We start from the raw sequence: 20,429 nt of genomic DNA, 5'->3' as shown, positions 1-20,429 counted from the left end.
TTGCTGAACAAACTTAGAAGTTGACCAAGAGAATGACCAGTATTGGCGACGTATTTATTTGTCTATTTCAATATTCGTTCTTAAAACTGCTGGGGGAATTTTTGTCCCACATTCCATTTATCCCATTTGTTTCCTTTCATGGAACTTCTGTTCCAGGCATTGAGAAGTTAACAGACACAGATTCTTCTCGGCTTTGAAGTTTCACCTGTTTAATTAGAACTTTAATGCTGGTACAAGGTTTCATAATGGCTCTAAAATTTTTGGGAATAAAAGTTCTGTGTTTGCCTGTAGCTGAAATTTTCCAATGCATTTTAGAGCACTATAGTAAAGTTCCATGTATTCAAACAAGGCCTGAAGAAAGGCCGGGAGCAGTTGGTCTTCATCCTCATGAGATGTTGGTAACTTGGGTGGCTATTGACAGGGGATGATCTTCGCATTCCTGTTCACATCGCCTCGAAGAGCAGGAACGGGAACAAAATTCTAGAAGGCATGCAAGCACCTTGTTCGGATCAAGTTGAGTATCGTAGCAGAATACAAATGCTGCTGAACATTCACATTCTCCTTAAACATCAAATCTTTGTTGAGTTGCCTTTTTCTCCTCCTCGTCGATGTCAGTTTGGTTTCTCCCTCGTCCTCTCTGCGGCTGTGTATTTTCATTATTAGGTTTTCATCAAGGTAGTGGTATCCTGATGTTTCAGAAGTTTCTAAAATGGATTTTATGTCCCTTTTTTCATAGGCATCGATATTTGTTTCTACGAACATGTGTGGTGAACTACTCCTAATGTGCCCAGTGGGAAATTTGATGTCCGAATCCCAAGTTACAGATTTTTTACATGTAAGCCTTAAAGATCTTTCTTTTTACATGAGAAAATCAAGCAAGCATCTGAGCCTAAAAGCAGCAACTATAGCAAGCATTTCTAGCATGATAAGCCAGTCAAAGTGGCAAATGCTGCAGTTTCTGATGAAAACAAAACCATGGATATTGCTCTCAACTATAACAGATCATTAAGAGAAACAGAAAAAAATCCAGCATCTGTTCCATCAACAATGCATACAATCTCGAAAGCAAGTCTACATTCCCTGGGGAAAATATCTACAGTTGACTCTGCTATTTAATTATTTGTCCATGCGTTCATCAAAAAGATCAAAGACATGATAAGAAATTAAGAACTAACACAAAAATTGCAGGCAGAAGACACCAGTTTCCCATTATAATACAGGAAAGACAATGAAGAACTTCAATACATTGTAGTTCTCAATCTTTCTGCATAAAGCATTTATCCACAAACTATTGTATGTTTGCTACATTTACAAACGCCTACATGACAGAAGAAAAAAAATGGAAAAGAAAGAACTATTTCAAGGAGATCAAAATGTGCCCATCTCCCTGCACATCCAAATTCCCAAACAACTTGGGTAAGAATGAAGCAAGAGAACACTGATGAATTCCTGCATGGGCAAATTCTCAGACAACAATTTAAGCAAGAATAAAGCAAGAGGACACTGACTAATCCATAATATAGTATATATTATTGCTGATCGAAGAACGTTGAGACTTCATTACAACCTCCTACAGTCTGCAACTCAAAGTCAGTTGTGACCTAAAAGGGAGCTAAGACTTCACATCAGATGAATCCTTAGCCGCATAGAGCCAAGAATTTTCTATGTTGAGATCGTACTAGATTAAACCCAGAAGGTTTACTCGCTCAACAACCTCTTTTCTTCATCATCTGATTCACCTTCACCATGGTTATCAGTGACATCTGCCTGCTTGGATGCCACTGTCCCTCGCTGTGGAGGGGGACCTCCAGTCACAGACTGCTGGTATAGAATCCCTCCTAGAAGTGTGGAAAGCAAGCATAACAAACCAACTGGACTTGCATGCTTGTCCCAGATCAAAACGTTGATAGCCACTGTAAGGAACTTGTTGACAACACCAGTCACAGTAAACGCAGTAGCAGAGATTGCTTTCCTTGCTGCAAATCCAAAGAAACTGATGGCTAGGCCAAATGCACAAGACAGGGACACTGCTAAGAAGGCTCCGGGCTTTACCCAAGAGCGCGTCTCCAATCCATTAACAGCCATGTAAACATCATTATATTCTCCAGTTATGATACAGAACAAAGGTGCCATCATCAATGACAACAAATTGTTGTAGAAAACAAAGCCCCAAGTGTTCAATCCAAGATTTGTGACCATGTGTTTGATATACACCATTTCTGTTGTGATTGTAACCAAGTAAGCCACAGCCCATGAGTATGCAGTAACTGTGAATGCTGAATCAGTGGCAACGTACCCAACAGCCCCAGAAAATATTATCACCAACGACACAAAGGTAAACTTAGATGGCAATGGCTGTCTTCTGAATACAGTATCAGCAATAGCAACCAGGAGGGGTGTCAATGACCGAAAGACGATGAAGGTATCCACATTTGCATGGCGGAGGAGGTTCGTATTTGTAAAGATCGCCAGGAAGAAAACAAGCGCAGCAGGGAGGAATCTCTTAGCAGTTTCAACAGAAAATGGGTCATGGTAAAGAAACCCCAATTTCCCAAGAATCCAAACACCCAGCACAGATGTAAGATACTGAAGGGCAGTCAGTAAACCAGGGAAGCTAAACTTTGTGATGGCATACTTGTTGATTACAGCAAGGAGGCTTGAGCAAAGAGCATAACCAAGAACAAGACTGCTTGTAGCCCAATACTGCTTGGAGCCCTCCACTTTTAATGTCACCATAATGCAAGCTCCCACCTCCAAGCTGCCAACAATAAAATCCCAGCCCTAATCCTGAAAACCCCAACATCATGAAGCAGTCTAAGAACTCTGAAATTCGATAAGCACTCTAAGAACTCAAAAATGGATGGATGTAAGCAAAAAGAAAACACGTAAAACCACCAAAATAGAACCACTAAGGTACAGATGGTAGCCACAGATGATAAAATTTCGAGAGCACAGAGCTCGAGAGCAAACCTTGAACTTAAGACCTTAAAAATATGACCATGAAATGCAGCAGAACAAGGGCTTCGCTAGATTCGGCTAATAGTGAACCAATGGTAGAGATTGCTTTCCTAAACTTAACAGAAATCTTCACCAACAAAAAGCAACTTGAGATAGAAGGTAGTAAAAGAAAAAAACACCAAACTTAACGAGATCGATACATCAAAATCACTAGAAGAATGGGGAATCCGAAGAAGTTGGAAAAGTAGGCATTCTTGACGGATGACATTCAGCAACAATAAACATAAACGGACCAAATAAAAAGACAAAAAAAATAAAAAAAGACAATGGGGATTCAGAATTTAAATCGATGCTTACCTCCACCATTGCTGACCTCGACTTTTTCCTCTTACCCATCTGAGAAGTAAAAAAGAAAAGATCTCTTCCTCGCTTTTCTCTTACAATCTCGATCGGGAAGAGCACTTGTCTCGGCTGTTCCTTCCTTTGCTCCCCTTTTTGTCGGTGGACGCTGTTTGGCGTGAGACGAAATGACTGAAAAGGACAAATTCTCGAAATTGAGGCGCCGAAGGGCCATGGCCGTGTTGGACCAGTCGAACTGCCCGAGTTCTGATCTTCTGGCTGCTGTGGGTACAAACGGGTCGGGCCTTCAGGAGACAAGATCCAAGAATCACATTTATTGTTCCTGCACCTGTTCCGGATTGGCTTCTTCTTGTATCCGTTAATTGGCTGATGATATAAAATATGCTTTTTCCTTTTTTACTAAGGAACCATTCATACATATCAAAACATGTCGATAGAGCAAAGGTTAATATGAAAACGATTGTCTGATTTTATTTCTCTTTTCATTTTCCTTGAGTAGTATTTAAGCGAAAAACAACAATTTTATTGCAAAATGATTTGGCGTCCCATCATTTTCAACCAGGTTTCTTATCTTATCGGACCAAGCGTCGAGCTATCAAGAAAACTACATTAAAGTTTTTAAATTTTGAAAATTTTGATATGGGCAAAAATATTATTTTTTAAAAGTTTTTATATATAATAAAGTTTTTTTTTTTAATTTACATGTAACTTTTATTTTCTTTGTAGGTGGGCCAGAGCCGTTGTAGGCCCTACCTTAGCTTTGCCATGCTTAAGACTCTATGAAAATTCGCGAATGTAATCAAGGAAGGTATTGTATACATATCGGGCACAGAGATGATACGTGTCAAAATTGAATATTGAATGTTTGAGGATAATTTCAAGTTTATATAACAATAGTCAGCTTTTGTTGCTTATATAATTTCTTTCTCTCTTGCCAAATGATGGGTAGTGCAACGGATCAGATTTGGTGGCATGTAGTAACCACATCTTTCGTTCGAGTCTTAAAAGGTTATTATATGTTGATGGCATTCAGGAGTGTTAAATTTGAAACCAAGAATACCACTATGAAAGCTAAGTGAACCTCTTCTTTCCTCTCTTTCTCTGATGCATGTGCATGGATGCAAGCACACATACACGTAAACACGTTATGAACATAATATCTATACTTAAATACCTTTGAACAAAAAAGAAGAGGTTTTTTTTCACTATTACAGGGTTTTGCAAGTGAAGTGAAGAAAGCACCAACCAAACATATCTTGGTAAAATAAGGTCCACACATTAAAAACACAAAATACATGTAAAAAAAAGAAGAATATGAGTCTATATGATTCTTTTCTTCTTACTAAGATTTGATTCCTATTGTAAATTTCATGAAACTAAGCTCGACTGCCTGGATAATGCCCCCACTAAACTGGCTCTTTAAAGAAAGTAATTGTTCCGAATTTTTTCTTTTTCTCATCACGTATTTGATTGTCCTCAGCGAGCAGACGGTAAAAAAATGGCTTCTAGAAGTTTTCAAGTGCACTGTACTCGGAATCGGAATGCGTATAACTCTTGATTCTTCCATCGACGCCCTTTGACGAAATGATGGGGAGGGCGTTTTTGGTAGTTTAAATTGCCCTGAACTAACTTTAATAGTTGTAATGTGGAAGAAGCAACATGTGGGGACTGACGCTGGTGTCAGTCCGTATCCGTCACGGTCTCCCAGGTTCTTCGAAACACCCAGCTTCAACTAATGTATTACGAAGCCGCCAAAAGAAGTAGGCTGACTGTTGCACCACGAGCCGAGCCAACTCAAACTTTGACTCGTATTTGATTCTTTGTTTATAAACGAGTCCCATTTTGATCTTAATAACATACTAGGAACGATAAACTAGTCGAGTTCAACCACGATATTCTATATAATATCAAAACTGGTGTAAATGGATCTTTTATATAATATCAAAACTGGTGTCACAAGTTAACATGAGTTAAACGAATTAATCGACGAGTTAATGTTTACATGAGTTAAACAAGTTAATGCTTACATGAGTTAACGCATAATTGAGTTAAATGGGTTAAAAGAGTCGAGCTCAAACTCCATTTATGTAGTCTAGTGGAGTTCGAGCTTGTTATAAGGAGTTCGACTGGAGTTTGAGTTTTTTGAGCCGAGTCAAACTCGAGCTTGCCAAGCTTGGGCTGGACTCGGCTCATGTGCAACCCTAATTATGTTGTATAAGTGACAAAGCTCGAGTCTTGGTCTCCATGCCCAGTGATCCTGGCCCCAATCTCTATATTCTAATGGAGTCGAGAGACGGACTACTTGGCCAAAGCCCAAGCTAAAGTTTTCATTTTATATATTATTTTCTTATTATTATGGTCTATTTTTTATGTTATGAGGTATTTTAACATTGACGCTTATAAACTTTTTTAGAATACTATCAAAATTCAAAACAAAAACTGATCACCTACCAACCGTGTCCTTTTAGGTAATGCTAATCTCATATCTTTCTTTTCGTCTTTCTCTAAACTAAGTATGTCATCATAACAATGACCTTCCTTTCCGTTCTTCCCTAAACTAAGTATGTCATCATAACAATGACCTTCTGAAGCTGATCTTTTTTTTTTTAATCTTTTAATCCATGATCATCAAGTATTATGGACAATTGGATGACATCAACGAGGGTCAGGATGAACCATCCACAGATTCATATTGGAAGATACTTACCCACCTCACTAAAGATATTTACCCACACCAATAAAGTAATCTTAGGTAGCGTGGAGCGCAGAACCAGATTCATTCGAGGTTCACATGGGAGTAAATGCGTTCAGTGACCATTAATGTTGGATGGTATAGGAGATGAGTGATTTCTGCACTAAGAAAATCACACCAAAGTCATTATATATATATATAAACAAAAGCAACTAAACAAGAGAAAAATTATGAGAAAAAAAAAAACAAAAATAAAGACAAAGCGCTAGTGGGAAGCAAAAACCATCTTCCAATAGATGCTAAGGGCGAGGTGGACGCCAGCCTTGACAACCAACCTAATTGAGGTTATATTCGTTGCTGAATTCTTGAACATTCAAATTGTTGTGTTTTTTCTAAATCCACCATCAATAACTAATAAACCATAACTGTGGGAAGGAGGGGCGGAGCCAGGGTAGGGCTCGCAAGGGCCCTGACTCCACCTCAAAAAATAAAATAAAATAAGAATTTACATGTAAATTTAAAAAAAAATATTTTTTTATATAAAAATTTTGAAAAATGATATTTCAACCCATATCAAAATTTAGAAACTTTAATTCGGATCCCTCATAAAAAAATTCTAGTTCCGCCCTTGGTGAAAAGTACTTAAAAGGAGAATGTAAAAAAAGAAGAAGTTGTCAAAGGGAGAGGAGAATGGAATGAAGTGGAGAAGTGTTGCGAGCCAACTCTGAACCCAGCCGAGTGCCGTCGACTATGTGGCTGAGGCTGGCTGGAGTTGCGTCGAATGAGAGCAATGAGGGATCTAGCCACAACTCAAAGAGGCTAATGCCCGTGGCCGAGCAGGAAGAGCTCGAGCCAAAGGAGGTTGCAGCCCAATGTGCAGCCATAGAAGGCCGTCGAAGGAGGATGGCCCATACCAGGCCAATGTCATCCAAAGAGGTTCGGCAGAGCAAACTTGGACCGAGAGCAAGGGGGCTGCCATGGGGCGGCAACAGAAGGACGTCAACCCAAGAAAAGAGGCCATAGCATTGCCCAAGAGAGAAGAAGAAAGCTGCCCAGGAAAAGCCAATTCAGTGAGGTTAACATAGGCGCATCCAACTTGATCCAGCTGTGTCCAGAGTCTCAAGGCCAAACACCAAGCATCCCCTACAGGCCAGGACGAGCAAGGCCAACCAGTGTCCAGAGTCTCAAGGCCAAACACCAAGCATCCCCTACAGGCCAGGACGAGCAAGGCCAACCAGGCGCGACCTTAGGGCTGTCACCTGGTGTGTGGCATAGAGGGAAACCAGCCGGGCGACAGCAGCGAGACCATCAAGGCCAGGGACGAAGAGCACCTAGCACAGCGCATGTTCAAGCAGACACTCAGGTGCAGCAGCCGCATGAAGCCTTCCAGCCATCACAGAGCTATGGCGTAGGGCGGCAATGGAAGGCTACATGCAGTGGTAATGGGTAGCAGGGTCAGTTGGGATTCACATTTGGCAAGTATAGAGTAATCCGATCAGCAATACACATACTTGAAGATTCAGTCGAGCTAGTGGAACCCAGCCTTAGGCCAAGTCCAGCCCGAGCTTGTCTAGGGTCGAGTCATTGTAGCGTCATGTCTTGTTTTAGTCTTATTTTAGTGATTGTTGAGATAGACACGTCTAATATTAAATGTCCCGAGTCATTTACTCTTTCAATTGTTGAGTTGTTTTAGAGTCGTTTGATTCTACCCGTCTCGGGTTGGGTTGATGTGAATCAAGACGTGGGGTTATATAAACCCGCCCAAGTTGTAACATTTCATCTTCTTGTCATTTTAATCAAATATACTTTTGAGTAAAACACTGCCTCTCTCTCCTCCACCCAAATGGTGTGACTCCCCGCCGTGTAGGCGTGTAATCCCCACCGAGCAAGGCTTGTACAAAGCACTTGTAGGCAGTGGTTCTGCCCACGTGAAGAAGAGGTGAACGACGGAGGTGGTTGCTCCCGGAAAGCTGCCATTGAAGCCGGCAACCTACATTTCCTTTCCTCGACGCATTTGCAAGTCCCTCACGGTGCAACCCTCCTTGAAAACGAAGGGAGGTTAGAGGCCGGTCGTGACTTGGGAGGACGTGGAGAAGAGTGGGCCGTGGTTCTGCCCATCTAGTATCTGCGTGTGACATTCCGGCAGCATGAGAATCAGGTTGGTACCGAAAGACTCTCCTGGTTCCATCCCTCTCGCTGTTCTTAGACACGGTTGAATCCGACCTTAGTAGGTTGGTTTTCTCCCCAGGCACATCGGAAAGAAGGTCGGTTGGACAGGAATGAGGATTCCTAATCTTGGCAGGCATTGTAAAGCATGGCCCTAGTAGGTTGCTTTCCCCTTGTATGATCCAGGGAGACAGTGACTGGAAAGGTTGGCCAAGCATTCACTAGCCGGTTTGTGTGTGGTGAACCCGAGTGGAAGTTGTGAGCATTGTCGGTAGACAGCCAGTAGCACTTGCATCGGATGCTTGGCGGAGCCAAGCATTGAGCCACGGTGCCATGGGAACTCTCCTACAAGTTGAGAGTGGCGCCGAAGTGGAGAGGGGCTGCGGTCATCCTAGCAGCCCAGCAAGCATCGCCCAGTCAAGCTAGTAACTGTGGGCTAAGTCGCGTCCCAATCGACTCACAGGCGGCGACCCAAGACGCGCGGCCGGAAAACTCGCCGCTGCTATCTTTCCGGTGGCATTCCATCCGCCGCTCGTTGACTGTCCGTTCGGCCTTGGCGAGGAGGACGCTTCGTCTTCCGAGGCAGCAATAAGTTCATTGAGGAGTCCCAAAGTGCAATAATTCTATGCGCCTCTTGCCTAAGGCACCCAACGGTCAAGCCCTCCATCACCGCCCTCCATCATGCCACATGTTAACATCTTAGGGCCCACACCCTTCAAGCTCCCAAGGCGCCATCAAGCCTTCATCTCCATCCCTTCATATTGCCACGTGTCACCAACGTGGGGCCCAAGCCATTCGAGTCCCAATGGCGCTTTTAAGGTAAGTCTTAGCTCGCCTTAACTTCATCTCCCATCTCCCTCATAATCTTCCTCATTCTCTCTCGTAATCCATCACCCGAGATCACCCGAGCATTAACCCCTCCTCCTCATCCAAGCCCTCCATAACTCCTTTACCGAGTCCTCAGCTAGCCATAACTCTCTTACCATTTCCCAGCTCGGTCTTTATTCCACCTTCCATTTCTAAGCCTACCCATAACTACCTGCCTTAACACCCACTCTCCTTACCGAGAGTGGCCATTAACCTTCCTTGTTAGTCCCGAGTTTCCCTAGTGAGTCCGAGCCCTAGTTACTACCATTTCCTTAGTCCCGAGCTCGTCATATCCACCCCTCGTAACCTTGCACCCTCTTAACTCCTCTTCGTTGACCGCAAACCCTCAACTCCCTCCAACGTCCAAACTTAGGATGACCTTGACCTAGACCTAGCTCGAGTCAACCCGGCCAACCCTAGTCTACTCCACCAGTCCTAACCGGCACCTACCTCGGGTTAGCCCAGACCACACACATTCTCCCACTAAGCTCCATTCTTCCCTCCGAGCTTAGCCCCCTTCCCTGGAGTCCGGTAGTTAGGATCCCTCTCCAAGTGGATAACCTTTGTGGGCGCTCCACTCCCTAGCGCCGAGTCCTGCCTACCTCACCTCAACACCATCTAGGCAGCCCGTGAGCTCTTCGCCCTCTCCCTCACCGACGGCCAGGGGGGCCGGCTCCCTCCATCACCGCCACTTCTCTCAGCCAGGCGGGCCGAGCTCCATTGGCCATCGCATTCCATCAGCGTCACTCCTTTGCGGTCTCCCCACAGTTCGTACAGGCGTCCGCACCTCACCTCGGCGCTCTCACCGTGGCATTACAGCAGCCGTTGCCGAACTCCATCTTCATCAGCTTCTGCATTCATCTCCTTCCCTCGGCCAGGTGGGCCGAGTCTTTCGCATCAACACTGACAATGACCAGGAAGGCCGCTTCCATCCATCGGCAGTCCATCTCCATCATCAGTCAGGCAGACCGAGCCATTCCCCCTCCACCGCCCGTGTGTGTCGTAGTCCACGGCATTAGGTTGGTGTTTGTTTTAGTTTGTTTTTGCTTGTTGTTAGCATCAAGTCGGGGTCCTGTCTAGCATCGTCATTTCTGTAATAGGATGGTTTAGTTAGGTTTCGATTTTTAGGCTCCCCCGAGAGGTCTTAGGTAGAGGATTCGGCCTAGGGTAGCAGTTTCACTGGTTTCGGGTTGCGTTCTTCAACAACAAGAGAGGAGGTGATAAAAGAAAGGATAGAAAACAAAAAGGTTGTGTCATGATTTCCGAAAAAAAAGGTGAAGACCGAGGTGTTGAAGATGGTCTAAGATAAAAGAAAAGCAGTGCAGTTACGATTGAGATTTAAGTAAGCATGCACTGCTCTATAGCAGCACAGGAAGAGGGTTGGTGGCGAGGATAGGGATAATCTAAGTTCAAGGTAGGCCTGGGCGTCGGGCCACCGCCGGCCCGGCCCGGTACGGGCCAGGTCTAGGCCGAGACATTTTGTTATCGGGCCCAACTTAAGTGAGCCCGGCCCAGCCCGAGTTCCTAATGGGCCGGGCCCGGTTATGACTTCTAAAGGCCGGCACGGCCCGTTAGGTCAAGAGATTTCCACGCCCCAGCTCCCTCTCACCTGCCCCGGCTCCCTCTCCGCTCCCCCTCGCCCTTCCCGTCTGGCCGTCTCCCTCTCCCTCCTCCTCTCCCCCTCCTTCCTTTCCCTCTATTTACACAGCCCAGCTGCGCATGTTCCCTTATTCGATAGAGAGAGAGAGAGAGAGAGAGAGAGAGAGAGAGACATTACCCGAAGCCATTCGCACCGTAGTAGGGCAGGTTGGAGAGGAGCGTCTCGTCAATGTCGATTGTCGAAGACCCAAGCGTTCTTACCGTCACCGGCGATCTCCATGCCCCGAGCGAACTCTGCTGTCTTGGATGATACCATCGCGGAGTCCGATTCGTACCTTCCACCTGGGCGAACTCTGCTTCTCTTGTCGGAAGTTCTCTGTTCGTGGGAAGGTTGGAATACGCCTACCTCAGCTCAGCTTAGTTTTCAGTCGGAGGTGTGTGTGTTTATGGTGTGTATCTGTGGGGTTTCCCCTCTTCATTGATTGAATTTCTACTAGGGTTAGGGTTTTCCATTTTTGGGTTCCGGCGTCTTCCTTCTCTTGCCTGCTTGCATGCCTTCTTATAATTGCTCATTTTTTTTCCTTTTCTAAAGTAGTGGGTTTGATTTTGTTTGCTGGTAGTGGTTGTGTGGTTTTGTCCGAAGCTTTGATATGGGCGTTCGTGTGTCTTTTTGTGCTTGGGGTTTCTGTTCCAGAAAGGAAGCTATGGTCGGAATTGCACTATTTGTTGGGTTACTGGCGAACCCTAATTTTTCTTCATGCTGGACTGTTGCTTGTTGGGTTTCTCAGTCTTCTATCCCGTCGCCAGAATCGGCTCCGTCCTCGGCCGAGTGGACGGCCTCCGGACCACCTGACGGATTCAGCCGACGTCCGCACAGACGCTGAATCCGACCAGGACGAACAGGAATAACGTCGGAGCAGCCATGGCCGGCCAGCGATAGATGAGAATTTAGGGCTGGGCCTGATTTTGGGTGGACAGGCCCGGTACCCGACCCGGCCCAGCAATATTATGGGCTGGGCCCGGGCCCGGGCTTTAGGCCCGACGGGCTGACCTGGCCCGGCCCGATACCCACCCCTAGTTCAAGGTAATCGAATGGAAGCGAAGAGGCTTGAATCAACATGCAAGAGCAAAAACTGACATTTGGTGGGCTTAACGGAGAGACCCTATTACCAAAAAGGATGAAGTCATCCACATACTTGATTAGCGAGATCTTAGGTACGTTGGATCGGAAGTTGGAATCCATTACAGAGTGAAAGATGACACAAAAAAAAAAAGGCTTCAGCAACAAAGGCCTTAGTTCATATTCTTTGAAGATAAAAGAGGAACAACGAGAACAGCAAATAGAGTGAGCAACCTCACTAGCCAACAAGAATATGTCATGAAAATAGCGACCAAGGGGTGAAGGCAAGCCTGAAAAGGCAGGTGAGAAATGATAGGGTAGAGTAGCAATAAGCTTACAAGGAGTATCAAAGACTGAGCTTGTGTGAAAATCTCATACGTCAGATGGATGGGCTTTCTTAGGAATGAGAATATAGATAACCATGTTGAATTCTCCAAGGAGGATCGAATTTGTAGTAAACTCATAAAAAAAAACACAACGTCAAACTGGCATCTATGCCAGAAGACTCGAAATAACCTTGACAGAACCGTCATTTACTTGCTAACTTTTAGGGTCCAAATAGTGGCCCTAATCTCATCTGGCTCAAAGCCGCTTTCGAGTGTGAAAACAAACGAAGCCGGCAAGCAGCGGAGCTGCGGAATGGAAGCTAAGCGAAAATAGTAGGTTGCTGCAGCATATATTGGTAAAAGACGCAATAATTCTACTATAAGGTGCCAATCATGTCACGCTGAGCAACAGCTCTATGACCAACCGTAAGGGAAGAAAAGAAATAATGTTCTTCATTTTGAAAGTTAGACATGTGGAAGAATCGCGTATTTGGTCGCCCCATGAGAGCCATCCGAACTTAGTGCACCACTCAAGGAAAAGGATGCGAGATTGGTCTGCCTTGGAGAGCAAGGGAGTATATTAAAATTGCAGAACTATATAATCCCGAGTAGAGATGGCGAACAACTCATATTTCCAAATACCAGACTTCCAACAACGTACATGCTTTTGGAGACATGCAGCTTGCACCGCGCCAGACACAAAAAAGTGGCCCCTCCCATCGACAGGCAAGCTCCATCAATGAAAAACTGCAACAAGAAAGCCTTTCTTTCAAAACGGCCACCAACTCAAACCTAAAGTGAGGTGGGAACATGATAGAAAGGAGCACGAGGCCCACTGTCGCCACAGTGAAAGGGAAACAAAATAGCAATTATGAGGAGAGGAGGATACGATCATGCCTCTAAAAAAAGCACATGCAATAGATTGTTGGACCATGTAAAGGAGGATTCTTGCGTTAAAGCTTTCGGGCCATCTCGAAACTAACCGGGCCGGGCTAGGCCTGTGAAATAACGGGCCTCGGGCTTTGGTTTATGCCCGATGCCCGGCCCACCCCGATACAGTAAATCCTCATTTCCTGCCAGCCAGTGCAACTCCTTCACCAACCCCACAGCGGCGAAGTTCTTCAGTAGGGAGTTCACATGTTTCTCGCCCTATCGCTGAAACCGCAGGCCTCATTTCCTCCGTGAAGGCACAGACCCTATCAATGTTGCCGCACCAGGAGAGGGGATCGATGAGGGAGATGAAGGCAGTGAGGTACGAGAGAAATTCCTCTAATTCCTAGCCCAATCGAAGAATCAAAGGGCAATCATCCGGCGAGAATCAAATTAAAAAAATCTGACAGAGTTCATCAAGATGCTCCATTTCGGGCGACCCATCGAGAAGGGCCACGATTGGGGCCAGCCATGGTGAAGGAGAGAGGTTCCTGGGTATGTTGCACTCCCAAAGACGCCCTCTCAAGACCCTTGTTTATTTCCCGCAGTTTCTGATCTGCATCGATATGTTGCACTCCCAATGACGCCCTCTCAAGACCGTTGTTTCATTGTTTGGCGGATGCTAAAACAAACCAAAATGCGACCATTACGTTTCGCTGTCGGACACATTCGCAGCCCTCGTTTCTGTCGTTCATGGGAAAACGTAAAACCCTCTCAAAGCCTCGTTCCTGAGGTGCCAGAAACAAGACACCCTAGATCCAACTGACCCAAGAACAGAAACTGAAGGCACTGTTCGTCACGTTCCCACAGATAAAACGTCAAAGCTAGAGTACCCTTGCCCTTACTGCTCCCGTATGCATTCCCCTGTGCAGGAAGTGGAAACGCTGCTGCGACTCCATTGCAGCTGCGATTCCATTCAATCCACTCATGCAAAATTGACATTAAATAGAACCAAGTAGAAGGCACACATATAAGGTCGAAGGATTGCCTTTTGAACCAATGCCCTTCTAAAATAATAAAGCATATTAACAGGTACAGCACCAACAGAAGAAAAATCTCACTCGGAAGAGCGAAGTACAGAAGAGACGACAACGCCCAGACCCTAGACAACTCTTACACAGACCGCACCGAAGCCACAAAACAAAACCCCAATCAACAATCCAAAGCACACAGACTCTCTCCAACCTTTGACTGACCCATGGACGCATCGATACCGACTCTGCAATGCCAGCATCACAAAGATAAAACAATGCAGGCATGTTTAACCAGAGTGACTGGAAAATTACCCCTTTCTTAGTCCTCAGATTGTGCCTCCTTAACAGCTTCCTTTTCCTTGGCGGGTTCAGATGGCTTGCTCTCACTCTCTTGTGCAGTGCTGCTGCTAGATTCAGCTTCCTTCTTTTCACCACCAACAGACAACTTATCAAGAAGATCAGCAGTAGCTGCAGCATCCTTGTTCTCTACTCCTTTCTTGCCCATGGATTCTGCGATTTCCTGAACCATTTCCATGAACTTCTTGCAGTCTACAACATCAAAGATGCAATCCGTCAGAGTGATGCAACGTTTTCAAAAGAAAAAAATAGCATTGCTAAAACAAATAAATGTGTTCTGGTGCCACTCCCTAATTGGAAAATCAGAAATAACTCAAGTCTGAAATCACACTTGAGCTAGGTTCAGGTCAACCGACAAATGAAATGTAACTACTGCCATCAAAATAAAGAGCACACAAATAGTTGACCAAGGATAGAAAAACATGCATGCACACATCATACCACCACACTTAGCAATATAACTTTCACCAGGCTGTTTCCCAAACTATGCCAAAGGTACAAGAGCACAAACAGAAAAAGCATATCCCTTCGGTATTAAAGTCTCGGTAGAACCACCCTGGTTTAGCATCACTTCAGGTTTAAAAATCTACTCCGGATTGATCACAACCGCAAAATAAAGCACAGTGCCAACTTGAATGCACACATGATCAAATGCACACAGTTTACACAATACATTACTTGTGTAGGCAACTTCATATTTAGCAGTTTTCCTTCACCAACTGTTTGAACCCTTACAAGTACTCAGCAAAGGGCTAACATTGCCAAGGAATATAGTTAAAATTACTAGGAAACACAATTGTGCAAAGGCCTGAACTATAACTCTAAAAAGTTCCCATGAATTTCAAGGCCTCAGACGCATCACTCCAGCAGATTGTAGATATAATTTTCCCTCAACATCTATCACTGCCAAATGAATAGAGATAGCACGATAGTGTTCATAAAAGAAACAATTTTCAGGTTTGCCAAGGGACGTGATTGCAAACACAAAAACAATTAAATTACAGATCCATACTCATGTTTGAACTTTGAACACAACACTATCCTTTATTAATCTTATATTTTAAAACAGCTTCTGATCTGTCACATAGGTACGGGTACGGGTGCCGGTGCGAGTACAGGTACTGACTATTTTTAAAAAGCTTGGGTGCGGGGGTACGGCCGTGTATATATATATATATATATATATATATATATATATATATATATAAACAATAAGAAATACTTAGAAAATATGTATCAAAATAAAAAACATACATCAACATCCAAAGAATAGAATAAAAAGTAAGGTGGAAAAAATTAAATCAAAGTAAAATTAAGCAGTTTGGATCTATAGGTACCCAAGTGTCAAAGTACCCATTTTGGGTACAGGTAAGGCGACACGGGTACGTGGACCTTACTGAAGTACCCATGTGACTTAGCTTCTGATCATCACAGAACTACAGATCCAAGGGGGAAGAAGGGAAAACACAAGGGAGTACCAAGCTCTAGGTGACTTGATCAACATAAAAATAAGCATATGACAAATGGACGGGAAACACAGAGAAACACCATATAAAATAAAGATAAAATGTACTTTATTAACACTGATAAATTATATAAACCCTATCAAAGACTGATCCATGTGTCCGATATAACAGATCCCAGACTGCCTCATATCCAACCTCAAATTGCTAACAGAAAGGCTAAAAGCTAGAATTACTGGCAGCAAGGCGCAATGAGGCACCGAATGTTTATAATTCATCTCTTCCAAAGATGATTAACAAAGAACTAAAATCAGTGGTCCAACCCCTTTGAATGTAACAATCCACACCTCTTAAGGCAACACATTCACATGTAAGGATGTTAAATGAGTCAAACCAACTTGGGCTCGACTCGAACTCACTCGGCTAAACTCGACTCACTTAATAAACGAGTCGAGTTCGAATTAAGACATGAACTTGCTTAATTTAATGGGTTGATCAGGAGCAAAGCTAGCTTGGCTCGGTTAAACTTGATTAAGCTCGCAAAGAAGAATACACAAAAGATGGTTGACTATATTAACATAAATGAAAAGCTACCCCAATGGTGTTTTGAGGTGGCTAGCAACTAACACGTTCAGAAATCAAATCTAAGCATCTCCTTTCAAATAAATTCAAATTATTTCATGCGCCAAAGTTAATGAACAGCTGGGATTGGCTCCAGCTGACAATCGGCTCGAGCTTAACCAAGCTGAGTTAGAGATTATTATGTTCGAGCTGAGCCAAGCTCGAACTAATGAATTCATCGAGCAGAGCTTGAGGACTCTAGCCAAGTTCGACCCAAGCTGGCTGAAACTCGGCATGTGTACATCCCTATTCACTTGTGAAAAATCTTTGTTCCAATCATTGAATTTGACTTTCATAGCATCATATACCAATTTTGATCACTCAATCCAAACCGATTCAATTGCAACATATGGTGGATCCCAAACCACTTTGTAGCCTAACTCAGCTTGAAAACAAGAGGTTACAAACCAAGACAATTGGTAATAGGAACTCAATCTTTATAAACCCTTCCTTTTTAAATATGAATGATCTAGAACTAAAACCAGCCACCCCAACCCTTGAGACATTACAATCTTAAAAACAAATATTCACTAGCCTTTACAAGAAGAATTGTGTTGGTTCAGTGTAGTCCAAGGCCACAAAGTAGTCCTGGCTGACTATGGAATAGCAGAAATATGAATTAACAAAACATCTAATCTACAAACAACAACAGGTAGCACAAAAGTACCATTTGGGACCAAAGATGCATGGAAAGTTAAAAGCAACAGAGACATCACCAAGAAAATTTCCAAAATTCAGGAAACAGTGAGCACAAGTTTATGAATTTCTGGAATCTATGCGAGATGTGGGTCGATGTCATTAATTCCTAGGATGAAAATGGATTCAAACTGGTAATCTAATGCATCCACTCAAATTCAAAACATCTAAAAAACCAAAATCTGAACAATATTCAAACAGTGAGTTCAAAAAACTGACCAACTTTCATTAACCTAACTAACTGCCTCGTATGAGATTCAAGGATCAGTTTAGATGGAGAAGCTATAACCCTTCTTCTGGTATGACCACATGATTCTTTAACTGAAAATATGTCTGGCAAACATAGTGACTCAAACATCTACAAACTACCTACACATTTCCTATTACCTACATTATTGATTCAAAATATTTGGTTGGTTTGTGATGAAATCTCTGCATGAGTTTGAGTTCAATCCAGAATAATCTGAGACAAGTAGGCAACCTGGACCAATTATGTTAAGCAGTTAGAAGTAACGAATAGTTGCAGCCACACACCTGGGACGCTTAACAGGACTAAGTTAATAGACAGGAAAAGGCAATAAAAATAACAATATTTATATAATTTCAAAAAAATGAACACCTTATGATCAAAATAGTCGAGATGGATAGAAAAGAAAGCAGCAACCCTTTTCCCCTCCATCCCAATCTCTCTAATCCTGAAGGAATTGAAGTTACACTGTGCTATAATTTTCTTCCTTTGCAACCAAACATGTTTTTTTTATTTTCCTTTCCTTCCCCTCCTTCTTAATTAACTAACCAAATACAGGATTGCTAACATTTTGCTCCCTTTCCTTCCCTTTCAATCCATCCAAGCAGGCTGTTAGGGATCCCAGACTTCATTCATGATCAGATCTTCATAGACTACACATACATTTGATGATTATTGATACATTCTGCACATTTGAGTTACCACATGTCCATGATGTACCAGAAAAACAAGTGTTTTGCAGGACCATATTGTCATAAGATTACAAAGTCCTAAAATTGGTCAGGAAGCATGAAAAGTTACTGGATAAATGGTGTGGTAGTGCTCAATTTATAGCTTCTTATTGTCATTATCAACATGACCAATAAGGGAAAAGGCTGCATGAAAATCTCTATCTTTCTTCTCCTAGTGTTGCTAAAAAACGATTAATCAAAAAAATCACCTAGATTCCTGTTCCCAGAAGAAAATTTTCAACTTGTCAGACTCCAAAGTCCAAATAGAACTAATCACTCACACGTATTCATTTTCTTTCACTGCATGTATGAATTCCACAACTAGAATTCTCCATCTCAGTCAATTATTAACCACAGAAACTTGAAATGTCAAAAAATACTAACCAAAACAACTGAGCTATTAATAAGAAAGATAAATCATTTCTAATAGAAAAAGCACAATAGAAAGGATCACCTTTACAGTACACAAGGTGATTCCAATTAGATTTTGTCTATAGCAGAATTTTGGTTAAACATTTATAAAGAAAATTTAATTAATAATTGCACCGGCATCCATTATACAAATAAGAGAGCATAGTTAGCCGAAAACAATAACATTTCACAAAAACATGTCAGCAATAAAATAAACCTAAATGCCATAACAGTATTTCATTGGTGATTAAGCATTACTGTTTCAGTTATCATTTTCCTAATTGTGGCTTGTGAAGAAGGTGCTGATAAGCACAGAAAACGAAGAAGAACCATTAGAAATCTGTTACACCATAAGGATTAAAAACCTAAGAGAAAAAAAAATTGACGACAAACAGTTTGTGCCGTGGATATAACAATATGGAATGAAAACGTGTCCAGACTGTAGAAGGCCCAAAGGCTGATGGCAAAAAAACACCCTTTATAAGGGTCCAAGAGCGATCTTAATTACCCGTATTGGGCAAATCTACTTGCGAGGCAAATGAAACCTTGTAAGGGCCACACACCACAGACCATTAATCAAAAGAAAATGAACCGCATTAACAACTAGAAAACACGACCACAAGAAAAGTTACATAGACATAGGGAAGATAAATTGCACTCACTCTCCACACTTCCGAAACGGATGCAGAAGAGTTCGTCCTTCAACTCCCCATCAGCAAAGTCTGGTGCGTGCCACACGCAGGACTTGTCGTTACCAACGTGCTCTTGGATAGATAGCGTAGGAAAGACTGAAACAAATCAAAGTTACTGGACTCGTAAAAAAACTAGCCATAATTTACTCCAGATCTAACAAAAAGAGACGAAATCAAGCGCCGAAAAAAAGAAAGAATCGTTACTGAGATGATTGGCGCAAATCTTTAGTGTCTTGGACTGCCGCATAACCAGCCGGACCTTCCCAGTTTCCTTGTGCTTCAGGAGCTTCACGCTACCGACGCCCCTCTCTTTCCACTGATTTCCCTCTTTATCGAACCGATAAAGCTTCGCCTTCCTGAAAAAGACAACCACGTCGGCGTAAAACCCTCACGCTCTAATAGACCTCAAGCGCAAACAAACGATCAAGCGAGATCGGAGGGCTGCCTTCACTTACACATCGAAAAGAGCTTCTTCGTCCTCCTCCCCGGTGGTGACGGCGACCTCCTCGAGCTTAACGATCGGCTGCACGACTGCTCCGGTGTCCTCGTCGTCTCCGGCGGCCTCTGCGGTCTCCTCCTCCGGCTCGTTCCTCTCCGGATCCGTGGGCGCCATGGATAACCGGTCGATCGTGCGAGGCAGAGAGTTGAGGGCAGGAGTGGACAGCGCGAGTGCCTCGGGAGAAATGAGAAGAAATGAGGAAAGGAAGCGGCGGTGATTAGGGATTCCAACCGGAACCGGAAGGGCCCTTTTATAGACTCCACACGAAGCGAATTAGGGATTCAATATACACGGGAGGGAAAGAGAAATCAGTCTCCTTAATCTCAGTTAGTGTCCCTAATCTCAGTTTAAACAGCATCTCTAAACTCCCACACGCAATAACTTAAAATGGAACTTTTTTTCTTCCATAAATTATTTTTAATTATTTTACCATAATAAAGGAAAAAGCTGCTAAATTTTGAATTACAAATAAGGCCGATATAATTTTAAAATTGATAAAAAAAAAATTGTATGAACCCCTTTCTTTTTTTCCATTTTGTTTTAAGGTTGAGGAATGGTTTAAGATGTAGATACAAACTAAGATTCCTATCCATCAATTAGAATGTTAGTTTATCTATTCATTGTAGTTCAAAAAAGTAGCATCACAGAAATTAAACTATTTATTAGATTTTCATCGGGTCTATTAGTTTGATAAAAAAAAAATAGTAGATTAAAAAGATA

General features: G+C 43.0%; 2 protein-coding genes across 3 annotated transcripts; both read right to left on the bottom strand.

Moving 5' to 3' along the window:
* Positions 1-1,224: 1,224 nt before the first annotated feature.
* On the bottom strand, positions 1,225-3,475 carry LOC116246497 (GDP-fucose transporter 1-like). Of its 2 annotated transcripts, none has more exons than XM_031618402.2 (2): positions 3,316-3,475; positions 1,225-2,787 (listed from the first exon to the last, which is right to left on the bottom strand). In XM_031618402.2, exon 2 carries the CDS (start codon positions 2,734-2,736, stop codon positions 1,699-1,701), a length of 1,038 nt encoding a protein of 345 aa, XP_031474262.1. In that variant the 5' UTR covers positions 2,737-2,787; positions 3,316-3,475; the 3' UTR covers positions 1,225-1,698. The 2 variants fall into 2 exon arrangements, with proteins under 2 accessions (XP_031474262.1, XP_031474264.1); XM_031618404.2 differs by lacking the exon at positions 3,316-3,475 and adding an exon at positions 2,971-3,257.
* A 10,514-nt stretch (positions 3,476-13,989) lies between these two features.
* Positions 13,990-19,943, bottom strand: LOC116245692 (ran-binding protein 1 homolog c-like). Its single transcript, XM_031617202.2, has 4 exons — positions 19,666-19,943; positions 19,415-19,566; positions 19,181-19,306; positions 13,990-14,541 (listed from the first exon to the last, which is right to left on the bottom strand). Exons 1-4 carry the CDS (start codon positions 19,821-19,823, stop codon positions 14,312-14,314), a joined length of 666 nt encoding a protein of 221 aa, XP_031473062.1. The 5' UTR covers positions 19,824-19,943; the 3' UTR covers positions 13,990-14,311.
* Between the last annotated feature and the right edge of the window lie 486 nt (positions 19,944-20,429).

Source organism: Nymphaea colorata, chromosome 1, assembly GCF_008831285.2.
Source record: "Nymphaea colorata isolate Beijing-Zhang1983 chromosome 1, ASM883128v2, whole genome shotgun sequence".
NCBI classification, from domain to species: Eukaryota; Viridiplantae; Streptophyta; class Magnoliopsida; order Nymphaeales; family Nymphaeaceae; genus Nymphaea; species Nymphaea colorata.
The sequence above is the reverse complement of the archived record's forward strand: the minus strand, read 5'-3'. Positions and strand labels throughout refer to the sequence as shown.